Source organism: Leptodactylus fuscus, chromosome 6 (assembly GCF_031893055.1).
Source record: "Leptodactylus fuscus isolate aLepFus1 chromosome 6, aLepFus1.hap2, whole genome shotgun sequence".
Lineage (NCBI taxonomy): Eukaryota > Metazoa > Chordata > Amphibia > Anura > Leptodactylidae > Leptodactylus > Leptodactylus fuscus.
The window spans coordinates 87718849-87737248 of record NC_134270.1 but is presented as its reverse complement, the minus strand read 5'-3'; the positions used below and the strand labels follow the sequence as shown (position 1 = coordinate 87737248).

Sequence of the window (18400 nt, the reverse complement as noted above, 5' to 3'; positions counted from 1 at the left end):
AACTTGAGTTGTATTGCAATTAATGTATGTTCTTGCTATGCAGAGGTACTAGACATATACTTCAGCATATTTTTTTTGTTGTTGCAGATTTTGCTGCGTTTTTTAAGCCAAAGCTAAAAAATAGGGTGGGAACTACAGTATAAAGGAAGTGCTTTTACTTCTACCAACTACTACCTTCTACCTCTCCCAACTCCTGGCCTTACTTCAAAAAACCATAGTAAAATGTGAATAAAAAAATCTGCATTTTCATAACATGGGGCATCAGCCTATTAGCATATTTTGAATCTATTTTGATTTACTACCTTGCAAACCTAAAAAAAAAAAATATGTTGGATTGTTGCTTTTGTTCCTTAACCACTTCAGTACCGGGCCAATTTGTGGTCCAGGACCAGACACATTTTAGGTTTATTTTGTATGCGCAGTTTTGAGGTCTGTAACATTTTTCTCGTAAGTCTCAGTCAACTAATTTTTGCGTCTTTTTTCGGGGACACATAGGGCTTTATTTTTATGTTGTTTTTATTTTCAAATGTGTTTTAATTTTTTTTATATCCGGGAAAATATAAACAAAATAGGAGGGAAATTGTGTCTGGTTTTCAATTTATTATTTTTCTTTAATTTAATAACACAGTGTCACTGAAAAACTTTATAATACGTTACGGTGGGGCTATAACCTTTAATAACGGCGTTTTATTAGCGTATATATTTTTTTTATTATTATTATTTTATTTACATTTTTTAAAAACTTTTTTATTATATTTTTATTTTATTTTTTTCAGATTGTCCCCATAAGGTGATAAGAGACCTTTGGGGACATCTGATTACTTTTTTTTGTATTGGAGGCTGATTTCTCCTATAACTGGGGCTCGTACATTTAGCCTCAGTTGCAGGAGAAATCCAGCCTCCTGCACGCTGTATATACAGCTTACTGAGCTGATCTGGGTCCTGTAGGACCCAGCAGCTCTTGCAAGACTCTGGTCCCGGCGGATCATGTGACCGCCGGGTCAGAGGGCAGCTGAATCATAGCAGCGTCCATAGCTGTGTATACAGTACAGCGCTCATTGAGCGCTGTATACACAGCGATCAAGATAGCAGGGGAGGTAATAAACCTTCCCTGCCATCTCTGTGGGAGCTCCGGCTGAAGTTACAGCCGGCTCCCAGCTTCAGTAGCTGCACGATCTCCGTGCAGCTACTGTGTTCTGACTGGACGTGCCGGTACGTCGTGTCAGAACTAGGCAACCACTTCCCGGACGTATATAGTCTATGGGTGGTCCGGAAATGGTTAAGGACTCAGGGTAGGACACTAATGCTCAGCAATTTATTTTTTTTCCATATTTTTTTTTATTTTTCTTTCAACATAACTAGGTGAGGGCTTATTCTTTGACAAGTTGCACTTTCATTTTGGGGTATATATAATGCTTTGATTAGCTTTTAATGTTTTTGGGGAGTCCATATGAAATTCTATCATTATATTTTGTATTTTGTTTTGACGGTGTTCACTCTGCATTAAAACTGACATGGCAGGCAGGTCATTATGATTAAAGAGATACAATATTTATATTGATTCTATTATGTTTTACTGCTTTTACTAAATAAAATGTATTTTTTCGAAAAAAAATAAATGATTTGTCTAGGGTCATCATATTCTGAAGTCTACAACTTGTTTACTGTTTTGTTGACAGAGATATGTCAGGGCTCTTTACTTACAGGTGAAAAAAGAGAATGTAGTCACTATTTAATAATACATATTGTGCATTACTTTTATTTTATAGCTCTTATAGCTCCTATTCTCTTATACTAAGTCATATATATACAGTCCTATGAAAAAGTTTGGGCACCCCTATTAATCTTAATCATTTTTAGTTCTAAATATTTTGGTATTTGCAACAGCCATTTCAGTTTGATATATCTAATAACTGATGGACACAGTAATATTTCAGGATTGAAATGAGGTTTATTGTACTAACAGAAAATGTGCAATATGCATTAAACCAAAATTTGACCGGTGCAAAAGTATGGGCACCTCAACAGAAAAGTGACATTAATATTTAGTAGATCCTCCTTTTGCAAAGATAACAGCCTCTAGTTGCTTCCTGTAGCTTTTAATCAGTTCCTGGATCCTGGATAAAGGTATTTTGGACAAACAATTCAAGTTCAGTTAAGTTAGATGGTCGCCGAGCATGGACAGCCCGCTTCAAATCATCCCACAGATGTTCAATGATATTCAGGTCTGGGGACTGGGATGGCCATTCCAGAACATTGTAATTGTTCCTCTGCATGAATGCCTGAGGATTTGGAGCGGTGTTTTGGATCATTGTCTTGCTGAAATATCCATCCCCGGCGTAACTTCAACTTCGTCACTGATTCTTGAACATTATTCTCAAGAATCTGCTGATACTGAGTGGAATCCATGCGACTCTCAACTTTAACAAGATTCCCGATGCCGGCATTGGCCACACAACCCCAAAGCATGATGGAACCTCCACCAAATTTTACAGTGGGTAGCATGTGTTTTTCTTGGAATGCTGTTTCTTTTTGGACGCCATGCATAACGCCTTTTTTCATAACCAAACAACTCAATTTTTGTTTCCAAAATGAAGCTGCCTTGTCCAAATGTGCTTTTTCATACCTCAGGCAACTCTATTTGTGGCGTACGTACAGAAACGGCTTCTTTCTCATCACTCTCCCATACAGCTTCTATTTGTGCAAAGTGCGCTGTATAGTTGACCGATGCACAGTGACACCATCTGCAGCAAGATGATGCTGCAGCTCTTTGGAGGTGGTCTGTGGATTGTCCTTGACTGTTCTCACCATTCTTCTTCTCTGCCTTTCTGATATTTTTCTTGGCCTGCCACTTCTGGGCTTAACAAGAACTGTCCCTGTGGTCTTCCATTTCCTTACTATGTTCCTCACAGTGGAAACTGACAGGTTAAATCTCTGAGACAACTTTTTGTATCCTTCCCCTGAACAACTATGTTGAACAATCTTTGTTTTCAGATCATTTGAGAGTTGTTTTGAGTAGCCCATGATGCCACTCTTCAGAGGAGATTCAAATAGGAGATCAACTTGCAATTGGCCACCTTAAATACCTTTTCTTATGATTGGATACATCTGGCTATGAAGTTCAAAGCTCACTGAGGTTACAAAACCAATTTTGTGCTTCAGTAAGTCAGTAAAAAGTAGTTAGGGGAATTCAAATCAATAAAATGATAAGGGTGTCCATACTTTTGCACCGGTCAAATTTTGGTTTAATGCATATTGCACATTTTCTGTTAGTACAATAAACCTCATTTCAATCCTGAAATATTACTGTGTCCATCAGTTATTAGATATATCAAACTGAAATGGCTGTTGCAAACACCAAAATATTTAGAACAAAAAATGATTAAGATTAATAGGGGTGCCCAAACTTTTTCATAGGACTGTACATTTAACATATGGGCCAGGGATAGATGAGTCATAAAGGGGACAGGGCATACTAAAATAAAAGTATGGTGCCTATATAAAATGAATATATACATGTTTTAACACATCTCTTTAACGTTAGGCAAGTTGTAGTTTTTATTGGTAGCAATTTTTGGTATGTGTAACTTTTTGATGGAGGCACGGTGACAAAAATACATGACAGATTTTTGTTCTTTCTTTATGATATTCGTCGTACGGGATAAGTAGCACTATTTTTCACTGTCATCCTCCATGATGGCACACACAGGAGGTTAAGTCTTGGCCTAATATGAACAAAAAACTGACATTAAAAGGACACACCTCCTCACAGATATCAATATTTCCTATCCCTATGGAGCACAAATCAGAGAGGTAGGCTAGGCCAGTATGGGTCTAACCACATTTTGTTTACTATTATGTGCATATCGGACAATGTGGGTTAATTGCTCTAGCCTTCCTCCCCATTGGCTATATCCAACTTCACACCTGAAGCATCCTCCAGCAATTACAGGATGCTGGTTGGCTTTAGTCCCTTGGTGATCCCAGCTTATCCCTTCTGTCCATCCTCTTCTGTGCTCCAGCACTGGTCAGACCAAAAAGTGTGCAATTTGTAATTTAAAAAAACAAACAAAAACTATCCCCTAATTGCACGAACCAACTTTGCCAATCCTGTACTGAAAAAGTTGTAAAAGAAGAACAACCATCCTTTAATGGATTAAATTAAATAAAAACACTTTATCGGCGGCCTCCAGCCGGAATGTCAATGGTGTCTGTATCCCAGGACATTGTCACTGGAAGGCCACCTCTTCATTGCATGGGCCGGCCGCCAATATATACGCAATACAGTGGGCAGTCACCACACACCACAAAGAGGAGGTGCTGGGGAGTGATGACGTTCTGGGTCTGGAGCTAAAAGAAAGAACAAAAACACATCAAAGCAAAATGCAGGTGGGAAAAACATCCTGTAAACACAGAGTCGATAAACAAGACTTAATCTCCTGGCATGAGGCTAAGGAGAGGAACCCAGCAATAGAGCCAGAGTTTGGCCAAGTGAGTCCACATTAGGAAGACAGTTGGCCGGAGCACCAAGTGGGGGGAAGTGGTCCCAAACAACAGGCCAGGACATGAGAAGGCCATATAGGCCAAATTAAAGAACAGAGATAAAGAAAGGTAAATATAAGAGTGGGAGCTATCCTTCACATCTACATTAAACAGTAGAAAAGGAGAGAGAGGAAGATCTGATAAGGAGCATAAAATGGCCATCTCAGCGTGTAGTCAGCGCAAAGGGAAACCCTTAGCAGTTTGAGGGGTGGGGGGTGCCTTCTCTTTTGTGACATGGTCAAAGAGAGATCCTGGAAAAATTTCAGCTTAGCGCCATCAAAGTTTCTCAACAACATATGACGTCTCTAGACGTAGGTCCTACTCCTTTAGGATGGAGGGCTCTGTGCGCTCTATCCAGCTTAATTTGGTGGTTTATTGAGCAGTGGATTAAGGATTGCTTCAAGCGTGGCATGAAGGTCTTCCTTTTTGGTGGCCTCAGAAAGGCTCTTGAATTTGATGTTATTGCGTCTGCTGCAATTATCTAAGTCTACCAGGTGGTGGTGCATGTCTATGGGAGGGAAGTATGGCCTGTAGCTGGGGAACATAATAGTGGGTGGTCTTTTGGTCCTCCACCAAAGTCTGAACTCGAGTGGCAATATGATGGAGATCCTTTCTAACCGCAGAAATTTCTGCACAGCAAGTCTCTGACTTCTGCAATAAGTGACTGGAAGTCCGTTTTTGTCAGTAGTTGAGCAAAAGTGGACGACCAGAGAGGATGAAGCTGTGGCTGAGTCAGTGCAAGGAGAAGAGAAGTAGGTCCCCTTGCAGAGGAGTCATGAGCCGCAGCTAGGAATACCCTGGAAACAGGCAGGGGACAGCCCCAAGCTCACCACTGACCTGAGGGAACACAGGGCATCCAGGAGAGGATGCTGGAGAAGAAGATGGCATGGTCCAGTCAGAGAAGGCCGCATGGAACTGAGCCAGCTGGATGATCTCCTTGAGAACTGATGGGAGCTTCCAGGCCCAATAGGGGAGGCAGTCATGGTGGTGTGGACCTGGACCACCTGTGTGAGGCATAGTGGTCCTGCTGTGTCAGGAGTGGAGGAGAGGTGCAAGATATAGGCAGGGAAGGTGGCTGGGCTGACTCACAAATTTTGAGTCCAGGGAGGACTGCAGGACCCGGTCACCGGTATCATGGTTCCCAGGGGATGGCACTTGAGCAGCCTCTAGCCCATTTTTGCAAGTAAAACCGGCTTATGGTCATTCTAAAGAGGTGCTGTGCAGTAGCCTCAACAGAACGTGTCCTGGCCCATACATGTGCAGGTCCCACCCCTCACAAAAATATGTTTTATTTACTCTTTAGAATGAGGAGCGGATTCAAATTCAGGTACCCAGGGTATGGCACTAGTACTATATATGCAGAATAACGCTTTGCTCGGGCAAAGATATTTGTGTAGTGTAGCGATATTGCCTACATATATTGCCTACATATATGGGAGTCAAAGAGTACTGGACATGAAAGAAAGCCTGTCAGTGCTGGAAAAATTCAGCACCACATGGGCTCTACCCATCAACCACAAGAAGACCAAAGTCATGGTATTTCAGAAGAAGGGCCACAACAAAGCCCCCACCCCACAATTCACACTGAATGGCTCCACACTGGAGAAAAACAACAGCTACACCACCTGGGGCTGGAGCTCAGCCAATCAGGAAGCTTCAAAGCAGCAATAGAAACCCTGAAAGCAAAAGCCTGCAGAACCTTCTATACCATCAGAAGACAACTGCACCTCCTAAATCCACAGCTGAGGGTCTGGCTGAAGATATTTGACACAGTCATCTCCCTGATCCTTCTCTATGGCAGTGAGGTTTGGGGCCCAGCAAATCGCGCCGCTGGGCCCCAGCAGCGCATATCTTATCCTCCCCCGTGTGGTACTGTGTGTAGAGGCGCATATCTAATCCTCACCCGTGACGTATTGTGTGTAGTGGTGCGTATCTAATTCTCTGGCGTGTAGTACTGTGTGCAGATGCGTGCATCTAATCCTCTGGCGTGTGGAACTGTGTGCAGATGCGCATATCAAATCCTTTGGCATGTGGAACTGTGTGCAGAAGCACATATTTAATCCTCTGGCGTGTGATATTGTGTGCTGATCTGTGTATCTTATCCGCTGATGTGTGTAATTCAGTTTGGATATCAGTGTTGGATTGTGCATGTGGAGTGACCGTGTGGAATATGAGTGAAAGACTTGCATGTTTGTATTGGCTAATGGGGGGGGGGGGGGTCATTGTTTTGCGAATGCTGTATCTCAGCAACGGTACATCCGAGCAAGTTGAGGCCTCGTTTTAAACCTTCCCGGACACCTGAAGTATCTGTGTGCCAAATTTTGTGAAGATCGGTCAGACAGACAGACGGACAGCAGATCTGGGGAATATCCCACAAATTGCACGGCAGAAACCCCTCTCCAGGCAAAAGGGTTTGCAATAGAAAAAACAATCCGGTCTGTCAGCAACTTGTATGGATGGAAAATGTCCTTTTATTGGAAAAAGCAGTACGCCACATATCGGTCCACACTGGCTTTCGCTTTCATTTGCACTTGAAAAAGGTCCCAGTGTGGACCAATACGTTGTGTACTGCTTTTTCCAATAAAAGGACATTTTCCATCCATACAAGTTGCTGACAGACCGGATTGTTTTTTATTATTTATATATGTATGGGACAATATTGACTTCTATGGGAGAGGGTTTTTTTTTTTTAGGTATGCCCTGAGGTCGCTGTACACAGGGGAGAAGATTACCTATTGTGACTGGTGGATTTTGTGTCTTATCTACAAATATATGATATCTGTGATCATCAGTGTGCTGTAAGGTGGCTGCTGCAAAGAAGTCTACAAAAAAAGGAAGTGTCAGCATATTATTTGGATTAATGATCATAGTCAGAACTGCAAGATTCTTAAAATATACCCCACATGTGGATGTGAAACTGTTGTTTGTGCACAAAGACGAAGAATAGAAGGAGCTCCTTAGTATTGTCAGTTTGTCAGCAGTGCCTGGATCAGATAATATGCAAATATGTGTACACAAACCACTGAGGGTTAGCATGTGTTTACACAGAGAGATAACAGACCTGGCTTTCTCAGAAGCTGAGATAAGAGCAGTGTAATATAGTATGTGAACATAAATTGATTACAGTCGTGAATCCATGTCATTTAGCAGAATAAAAAGAAGCATATGTTTTAATCGAGGTTACAATCTATCTATGTGCCAAATTTCATTCAAATCCGTTCAGCCGTTTTTGCGTGATTGAGGAACAAACGCACATCTAAAATGAACAGCACTACAGAATATGGTGTTTTCCCTTTAATTCAAGTAGTTAGAGGCATAACTTGAAGCTTCTGGAACCCAATGTAAAACCTGTAATGGGGCCCCTAGCCACCATGTGCCAATTAGAATAGTGGTATATATTATGTGCTGGAGGGGCTTTTGTGCCTTCCTCAGGGTTCCTTAACCTAGTGGTGACTGCTAGGGCTGCTCCGCTATAGCTACACCTCTGCAAGTAGTGACTGTAACAAAATATGAACTTCATCCAAGCAGTCTGTTACAAAATTAAAATGCTGATGTTATCGGGGAGGGAGATTGTCCTGGCATGGGAGTTGTATAGATGCGAGTCTCCTGAGATCCGGTCCTTGCGTCTTTATTTTACCTTATGTACAGCATAAGGATAGCACACACAGGAGCTGTGTCTGGGCTATCCATATTAAGGTAAGGGGATATTTACACAGGCTGGTAACTTGGAACAAGCTTTCAATCACTTGACTTTTGGCCTGTCCGAAGAAAGCACCCATTAACCAACACTCATTTGCATTTTCCAGAAAAATTGTTCTGGTTTGGCTTTAACGCTAGACAATGGGGAAAGGGGTTTACCATTCCATCTATGCTAGTTTTCAAAACGAATAAGAAATAAATGATCATGTTAATGATTACTTGTCTACATTGCAACTTTGCATATCGTCAGTCATGGCTTGTTTTGGGCCTCAGATTTGGCCTATGTAAAAGTGTCCTAACTCAGATTCTGGTTGTATAACCATTTAGGGCTAGTTCATACAGAGTTCTTTGCAGGCAGATTTTGACACGGAATCCGCCTCAAAATCCGCCTGCAAAAAAGGCTCCCATTGACTTCACCCACAACACAAGCAGAACATACGAACCAGCTTATGCAATTTTTCTATAATAAATAAATTGAAAATGATGGTGTTAGTTTATAAGAAGGGAGAGAAGGTACGTCCTCTATTTCACCAGTAATGCCTTATTTGCATATTTCTAACCTGGTATTAATTTAAGAAGCCTCAGCGTCACTTTTCTGAATGCATATTACATGCATACATGTTTAACAAACCAGCCCTCGAGTCACCCTGCTTACCTCATGCATTGTAAGTTCTTGAGAGAAGGGACTCCGCTCCTATTGTTTGATACGTTAATTCATTTGTTACACTGTAATATCTGATTTTGTTGCCTCTAATTTGTAAAGTGCTGCAGAATATGTTGGTGCAATATAAATAGGAATTAAGTGTTGAAGACTTCAGAGTCAGATTGTACATGATGCAGATACATCTTACCTATAGTAGATTCATTAACAAAGCATGCAATGTGTTACATACTGTACTGGGGAGGAGACTCATCACTTCTACATTGTGCTAGTATCAATCTGTTTCAAAGACATTTCTATAATGTATTTCATTCTCATTTTCAGATACCCATCCGATACAGTGCCAGATACCTAGATCTCTTTCAACCAAAGAGAACTGTGCAGTATCAAGGACTTACATGTACTATCATGGACTGTACAGACCTATTTTTTGAAGTGCAAGCCAAGGACCGTGCTAAACCATCTTCCACCCATCCCTCCAGAAATCATTATTTACGACGTGGCTATGCTATTGCTTCTCCCAATGGTTTTATAACTTTTTCAACTAGTTTACCATTTGGAATAGCTATTAAAGTAATGGATGGCAAGTCACACGAAGAGATGTATGAAGGGATACGTCCACTGTTTGAATTACCACCTTTTATGCAGAATGTCCCAACCCGGCTGTCAAAGCAGCAGAAGGAAATGAGCAGACAAGTTTTAAGTATCTTAAGTCTAATAGATAAAGCTCTCCACTTTCGCTTCTTAAAGTGTATATATCCACAGAACATGGAGGCACAAGTAGATCAGGCCTGGATAATCTGCTGTTACTTGGCTTGTTTGATTCATGACCCCATGGGGCTATCAGAAAAACAATCTCAAAATGTTTATTTCTAAATATGTGTATATGGACGTAAGTTATACATTGCACAAGATTTGTTGGTTGTTTCATTTACTATACTGCTAAAGATCAGCCAGAATTAATACAAATTTTCCAAAAGTTTTGTTTTTTTGTTCATGAGGCACAATTAGGCTATGTTCACATGGCAGTGCTAAAATGCCTACGAAAACCAGTCAAAACAGTCCATAATTCATGGCCATTTAGTATCTTTGAGTCACTCAGTTTCACAGATCTTGCCTGGATTTGAGTCTATAAGGGATAAGTGGAAAATGTCCAGTAATAGGTCAAGTCCTATAGGTCAAGTTAATTTCACACTGGATTTGAAAATTTTTGCTTCAGGAACTTGAAGCAGATTTTGGTGCATCCTTTAAAGTGATTCTATCATTAAAATGACATTTTGTTTGTCCCTAACACGTAGGAATAGCCTTAAGAATAGCTATTCTTCTCCTACCTTTAGATGTCTTCTCCACGCCGCCGTTTGGTAGAAATCCCAGTTTTCTTTGTTATGCAAATGAGTTCTTTCGCAGCACTGGGGGTGGTCCCCAATTCTGCGAGAGAAAACTCCAGTGACGCCTCTATCTTCTTCTGGAATGCCCTCTCCCTGTGTCTTCTTCCGTCCTGGGTTTCAATCTGCTAGGCCTCGGGCAGAGAAGACTGCGCATGCTTGCCGCCACAAGAAAAATGGTCGCTTACACAATAAGCTGTGTAAGCGGCCATTTTCTTGTGTCTGCTTACACAGTAAGCTGGTGTAAGCGGCCATTTTCTTGTGGCTGCTTACTCAGTAAGCTGGTGTAAGCGGCCATTTTCTTGTGGCCTGTGGGCATGCGCAGTTGGCTCTGCCTGAGGCCTAGTCCTGATCTTCCTGACTACAAATTATAGAGGGAAGTTATAGTTCACTGGTCCATATTTCTGAAGGAAAACAAGGAGATAATACTATTAGAAACAAAAATTCTGACATGGGTTATTGTAAGCTTGCCAGGCTAAGTGGTCTCTGCCGACTTTTGTAAAAAGTGGCTATTAAATGGCAGAAAAGAGGGAAGTGGTGCATTTCTGGCACAAAAAATCCCATGTGTCATACTTGAGTTACAACTATTCTCACATACGACAGCTGTCTGTCATAGGGCCCCTTCACACGGAGGATACTCTGGCTGATTCCTAACGTGTAAACGTTCCGAATCAGCAGCGTTTAAAGCAGGTCCCATTGCTTTCTATGGGAGCCGGCATACACGCGCTCCCCATAGAAATGAATGGGAAAAAGCAGCCGATTCATTTCTATGGGGAGCGCACGTATGCCGGCTCCCATAGAAAGCAATGGGACCTGCTTTAAACGCTGCTGATTCGGAACGTTTACACGTTCCGAATCAGCCAGAGTATCCTCTGTGTGAAGGGGCCCTTAAAGGGAATACCAAATTACCAACCCTTTGGTGCAATTTTTGCATGAACCATATCCCAACATGAGGCGAGATAGACAGCTGCCCCTTAAAACATTCAAAAAGACAATAAAGCATTTATATACATTAAAATAATCTTCATATTATGTTTCAAAGTGTTATCTTCCATTCCATTGCTTATCTCAGCAATATTTTATTAAGTCAATGGGATATGACCATTGCCAATGTCCATTTTTTTCCCATCACAGTGTGGCTTGAATGGAGTGACACTGCAGCTCCCCCAGCATAGCATGAGGTTTGAGTGTCCCTGCACACTGGAGTGTCCCTGCAGTGCTGAACCAGTACTATGGTTCCTCCATTCTGATAATTGCTGAGGGCCTCAAAGGTCAAACAACCTCATGTAATCGCTAGGCAGCATTTCACTCCCAGTCTCAAATCTGATCAAGGACAACATGTGCAAGAAGCTTGTATGTTCATCCTGCTTTTGTTTTAAACCTTGTCACAAGGGGCGTGGCCTGAACCTAGATGTAGCCAGATGCACACCACTGGAGCTCCTGCCCTGCCTGCTCTAAATAACAGGACCTAACCTGCCTTACTGAGCGCCCATGGGGAGCTGCCTAGGGCAGCGTCTTCTGTGACTCCTGCTACTCCTGCAACTTCTAGGCAGCGGACACTTATATGCTCCGCCCGGACATCCACAAGGCAGTGGCCATCTTCCCAGGCCCCATTCTCTCCCTCGGCTCAGACAGTGAACACCTCTACAGCGGCCCCACCTAGCTTTAGCAGGTATGAAGCTGCTACAGCCTCACAGTGCGCCCTTGAATAGCAATGCTGCAACCCTGAGGAGGCCCTGGTGATGTCTGCTGCAGCCCTGAAGCACCCACCGCACTTGGGCCCACTCGCCTCTGCAGGTACTCCCCCTCCTTCTGGACTGCAGCACGGCCTCTCAGCAGCCATCTTATCTAGTCTCCCCTCCTCGCTCCCTAGTGGGGGGCGACCCGTAGGCCTCCAGGCTTCCTGTCCATAGGGCCAGCCGCAACTCTGCCTCAGCCTCCCCTGCTGACAAAGCTACAAACTTTCTTCCTGAGGGGCCCGCTGCTCCTGGGGTACCTGAGGCTCCTCTTTCACCTGGCGCCCCTCCCTTTCTATCCCGCTTTGCGGCTGCGTCCCAAGAGTCTCCTGCTCCTACCACCTCACCTGGAGCCCAGCAACACAGCACTCCTCCAGCATCACTCACTCCATTGCAGTGGCACCAGTTGCTCAATAATCTGCCATCAAAAGACAACTTCCACTCTCTAGTTGCTAAGGTCACGGAAGCATGTCAGGTGGAAATCCAAGCAGAAATCTCTACACTGAGACGACCACGATCAGACTTGTGCTTATGTCTACCAGCTCCAGGACTCTGTCTCCTTTCAGCGTCAAGTTATCATGGATATGCAACGCCACCTTGAGGACTTGGATAATAGAGGAAGGTGTAATAACATTAGAGTCAAGGGCCTCCTTGAGGACCTCCATGTTACTCTGGAGGTGATTTTTTATTCCATTTTGCAGGAACCTCCGACCCACAAGATCAAGCTCAACTTGGCTCACAGGGCCCTGCGCCCTAAGGGCTCTGGCCCTACTCCCCGGGATGTCAACTGCTGCGTCCATTACTTTGCCTTGAAAGAAGCTATCCTAACCAAAGCTAGATGTTTTGGAACTTTGATTTTGATGGGGCACAAATTCAGCTATATCAAGACCTCTCCTGGATCACACTCCAGAAACTGAGGCACCTTTGCCCTCTGCTACAACTTCTTCGTGACCGTCAAGTACCTTACCACTGGGGATTCGCTTTAGGCCTTACTGCTCGGCATAATGGATGTTCTGCTACCCTGCAGTCCCACGTGAATCTGAAATCTCAGAAATCCCTCCTCCACACCTGCTGGACAGGGAGATCATTGCCCCTCCACCTCCACCTTCCCCTGTGTGGAATGTACAGATGTCACGACTCCAGCACCTGCCTTTTCTGAGTGCAACACCTCGAAGACAACGGTTGACTCCCCATCTCCGTGATTCTTCATAGCAGCTTCCTTTTTTCTCTACGCACTCCACTCCCCCTCCTCCATATGGTGCCGTTTCATTACTTTTTCTTAACCCTGTTGGTCCCATAGCCATTATTTTGTCTCTTTTCCTTGTTTTCAGTGGCGGATCCAGGGTTTGCGGGGCCCTGGGCAATTGACTTTGGCAGGGCCCTACTTACTGGGGGGTCTCGCACTTCTAACCTGTACTTCCCAACTGTTGAAGACCAGAAAAAGGGAATAAAACGTGCGGCGCGCGCAGCTCGCCGAAGCAAATTAGGCCCCGCCCACGTTTATGTTGATTTATGTTGCCCATTCTCATTCAATTTTCATGTGATTCCACACAGTATAATCCTCCTACAGTCACCCGTAAATTATATGTCCCCCCTCCATCTCTCCCCCATTTTCATATACACCCTTTATCTACCCCTAGTTTCATGTCCCCCCCTCTATCTCTGTCCCCAGTTTCATGCCATTCTCCCCCTTTATCTGCCCACAGTTCCATGTCCCCCCGTCTCTGCCCCAGTGTCATGCCGTTCTCCCCCCTTCATCTGCCCCAGTGTCATGCCATTCTCCCCCCTTCATCTGCCCCAGTGTCATGCCGTTCTCCCTCCCTTCATCTGCCCCAATGTCATGCCATTCTCCCCCCCTTCATCTGCCCCAGTGTCATGCCATCCCCCCCTTCATCTGCCCCAGTATCATGCCATTCTCCCCCTTCATCTGCTTCAGTGTCATGCCGTTCTCCCCCCCCCTTCATTTGCCCCAGTGTCATTCCATTCTCTCCCCCTTCATCTGCCCCAGTGTCATGCCGTTCTCCCACCTCCATCTGCCCCAGTGTCATGCCATTCTTCCCCCTTCATCTGCCTGTGTCATGCCGTTCTACCCCCCCTTCATTTGCCCCAGTGTCATGCTGTTCTCTCCCCCTTCATCTGCCCATTGTCATGCCGTTCTCCCACCTCCATCTTCCCCAGTGTCATGCCATTCTCCCCCCTTCATCTGCCTCAGTTTCATGCCGTTCTACCCCCCTTCATTTGCCCCAGTGTCATGCTGTTCTCTCCCCCTTCATCTGCCCCAGTGTCATGCCGTTCTCCCCCCCTTCATTTGCCCCAGTGTCATGCTGTTCTCTCCCCCTTCATCTGCCCCAGTGTCATGCCGTTCTCCCACCTCCATCTGCCCCAGTGTCATGCCATTCTCCCCCCTTCATCTGCCTCAGTGTCATGCCGTTCTACCCCCCTTCATTTGCCCCAGTGTCATGCTGTTCTCTCCCCCTTCATCTGCCCCAGTGTCATGCCGTTCTCCCCCCCTTCATCTGCCCCAGTGTCATGCTGTTCTCCCCCCTCCATCTGCCCCAGTGTCATGCCATTCTCCCCCCTTCATCTGCCCCAGTGTCATGCTGTTCTCTCCCCCTTCATCTGCCCCAGTGTCATGCCGTTCTCCCCCCCTTCATCTGCCCCAGTGTCATGCTGTTCTCTCCCCCCTCTATCTGCTCCAGTGTCATGCCGTTCTCCCCCCTCCATCTGCCCCAGTGTCATGCTGTTCACACACACTCACCTTCCCTCGCAGCTCTCTCCCTCATACACATATTGTAGGCGCAATGTGACGTCATCACATCGCGGCTACAAATGCCGGAGCTCAGCCGGGCTACAAACGCCTATGTATTCAGCTCATCGGCGTCCGGGACCATTTTGTTAGGTCCGGGCCGCGCTGCGGGGCCCCGCTAAGTGCGGGGCCCCGGGCGGTTGCCCGGCTCGCCCGGCCCTGGATCCACCCCTGCTTGTTTTGGAATAGATACTGTCACCTGCTCAGCAGGCGGGGCAGGCTGTTACCTCTCCCTATTTTTTTTTTTTTTATAGTTATAGCAAATTCCTGTCACCTTTTTTTTTTTTTTCTGGTGTCTTTACTTGACTGTCTACTGATGGTCCACCCCCACTCTCCTGTCCAGCTACGGGACCCTTTTTAAGGTCTCGCTTGGTGTACAGGTTTGTACCTCTTTGGACGTAATTTTCCTGCCCCTGGACAGGAGATATCGTCCTGCCCAAAATGCTTTGGATTCATGTTTTATCTTTTTTTTCTTTTTCAGCTGTTTGTCTTTTCCCCTTTTGTTCTTCCCTTCCCTTTTTTCCACTCTAGGTTTGGTTTCCCGCAACTTTAGCAGCTTCTTTGATGGCACATACTTCTGCGTCTCTTCCTCCCAGATCCTTCTCCTGCTGACACGCTCTGGGTGAGATCTGCCTATGCTACATTGTTTATTCCATTTGCTACTGTTTTTTCATCTCTCCCTCATGGCTGAGTGTATCACATTCAATGTGAAGGGCCTGGGATCTAACCTTAAATGGCGTATGGTCGTGTGTGAACTTAGATCCCTCCATGCGGATGTTGCCTTCCCGCAGGAGAACCACTTTGACCACACTGGAACCTTTCATTTTGCTTGTCACTATTGCCACACCGCCTATTTGGCTTATAATACCCATAGGAAGGTAGGGGTGGCTATTTTACTGTCCCGTTCCTGCCCCATTTTTGTCACGTCCTCCCATCTGGACCCCAGGGACATTACATTATATTGAAGGGACTTCTACATGGCTGGTCTATAGTACTTTGCAGTGTTTACATACCTAACTCATCACAGATTCCTTTTCTCAAGTAAGTCCTGCAGAGGCTTTGGACTTTCCCTGGTGCTGCCCTACTACTAGGAGGAGATTTCAACATGATCTTCACTGAGCATATGGATAGGATGTCCTTTACTGACACTCCTCTGGGTGCTTCCCAGCTGCGCCTTGCTGGGGACTTCCGTTGCCTCATCACGTCCACAGCCATGTATGATTTATAAAGGGTTGATAACCCCTCTGCCTGCTCTTACACCTTCTTTTCTCACCCCCAGAACATACACTCTACAATTGACTATTTTTTTGGCAACACCCTCGTGTAGTGTTGTAGTGAGGATGCAGGTCTTCTGGAATAAGTCCACTATGAGATGGTTACTCTTGTAGATCAGAACACTTTATTCCATGCTCCATCATGGCTCCCTGTCTAACAACTCCTCCCCCTAAGCTCAGCTCCTCCTCCATTACTACCTCACTGTTGCTAGGCAGACAAAGCAGAATAAGTAAGCAGAACAGAACATACAGAACATACTTATAACAACATCACATCTCTCCCCTTCTTATAAAAAAAAAATAAAATGCAAACATTATAAATGAACAATAAATAAAAGGTCCGAACTGAAAAGAAAATTTTACTGCAGAACATAGTCCCTGAGGTGCGTTGGTGGCCTTCGACTTATCCTTGTCGGGTAGCGTTGAGACATCTCGTTATCAGAAACAGTCTGTGAATTTTCGGTATCTCTTGTTGGTGTTGCTGAACCAGTTGTACCTGGTGAAATTTCCTCATCATCTGTCTCCTTTGCACTTGCTCCTGGATTGTAGTCACGAAGCTTTTTAAAATGGGAGACATTTCGTGTCACTTGATGACCCTGGCGTTGAGCAGTAACCATGGTACCTTTGACGTGTGTGACTTGAAAGGGTTCTGGATGATAAGGGGATGATAACTTGTCACTGGGTCTCAGCCTTTTAACAAGGACCCAGTCTCCCACATCCAGCTGTTTGAAGCGACAACTTCTCTTATCTGCATATCTTTTCATCCTGCCTTTGGCAAGGGAATCATTGAGGACCAATGGAGTCTGGACGTGAACTACTGGGATGTTTGGAAGCTTAATGCGCAAAGGCCTGCCGAAAAGCGCAGTCGCTGGCGGAGTTCCTGTAGTAGAGTGTGGGGTGGCTCTGTACTGTCTAAGGAATCTGTACAATTCTTGCTGCAAATCCTTGTGTTCCATGGTAGCAATCCGAAGAGTTTTGTTGATTGATTGCATGAAGCGCTCCACTTCACCATTGGCTTGAGGCCAGTAAGGAGTTATTTTCCTGTGGTTAAAACCAAGAGCTGGTGCTAGGATTGCAGTCTTGTACACAGTTTCCTGTAGCAGTGAAATACCTTTAGCTGATTATTCTTAATCCTCGTCGCCAATTGTAGTGTTGTAGTGAGGATGCAGGTCTTCTGGAATAAGTCCACTATGAGATGGTTACTCTTGTAGATCAGAACACTTTATTCCATGCTCCATCATGGCTCCCTGTCTAACAACTCCTCCCCCTAAGCTCAGCTCCTCCTCCATTACTACCTCACTGTTGCTAGGCAGACAAAGCAGAATAAGTAAGCAGAACAGAACATACAGAACATACTTATAACAACATCACACCTCGCACTCTTATGACTGGTGCGGATATAGGCCCCATTTCCTGGTACTCGACTTCCTCCTGTTAGACTCCCTAATGCATCCTTCCTCCCCTTCCCAATCCGTAATGGAACCCATCAGGGCTGCCCCCTCTCCTTTCATATTTGTCCTCTGTATTGAGCCACTAGCATCCCAGATCAGGGCTAATTCGAATATCACTCGGATTGCAGTTCGTGACAGGGAGTTTAAAATTAGCCTCTTTGCGATGATATCCTTCTAACCCTCAATAACCGTTATACTTCTCTTTTGAACCTCATAGGTACTCTTAGGGACTATGGTAAACTCTCTAGATACAAGGTTAACCCCACTAAGACTGAGGCCCTCCCTTTTAATACCCCAGACCCCACTGTACAATTGTTAAAGTCCAACTACAGTTTCCAGTGGAGGGACCGCTCCCTCCACTACCTGGGGGTCCAGCTCTCTTCGATATTCTCCTCTCTCTACTCAACTATCCCCGTTTGTTCTACGATCTCTGCTCCATCCTCTATATCCTGTCTCTCCATATTTCGCTACTAGGGTGGATTGCAGTGGTCAAGATTAGAGATGAGCGAACACTAAAATGTTCGAGGTTCGAAATTCGATTCGAACAGCCGCTCAATGTTCGTGTGTTCGAACGGGTTTCGAACCCCATTATAGTCTATGGGGAACAGATACTCGTTAAGGGGGAAACCCAAATCCGTGTCTGGAGGGTCACCAAGTCCACTAAGACAACCCAGGAAATGATGCCAACACCTCTGGAATGACACTGGGACAGCAGGGGAAGCATGTCTGGGGGCATCTAACACACCAAAGACCCTCTATTACCCCAACATCACAGCCTAACAACTACACACTTTACACACTCAATACCACCTCTCTGACAGTAGGAAAACACCTTGAAACATGTGT

The 18400-nt window shown here is 44.8% G+C and overlaps 1 protein-coding gene across 1 annotated transcript in view; it reads left to right on the top strand.

Moving 5' to 3' along the window:
- The window catches only part of LOC142209126 (uncharacterized), a 47529-nt gene extending 37715 nt beyond the window's left edge, over positions 1-9814 (top strand). Inside the window, exon 4 of the mRNA XM_075278064.1 lies at positions 9227-9814. Coding sequence (XP_075134165.1) covers positions 9227-9778 — 552 coding nt within the window. The 3' untranslated portion in view covers positions 9779-9814. The remainder of the gene's footprint in view (positions 1-9226) is intronic.
- Positions 9815-18400: the final 8586 nt, after the last annotated feature.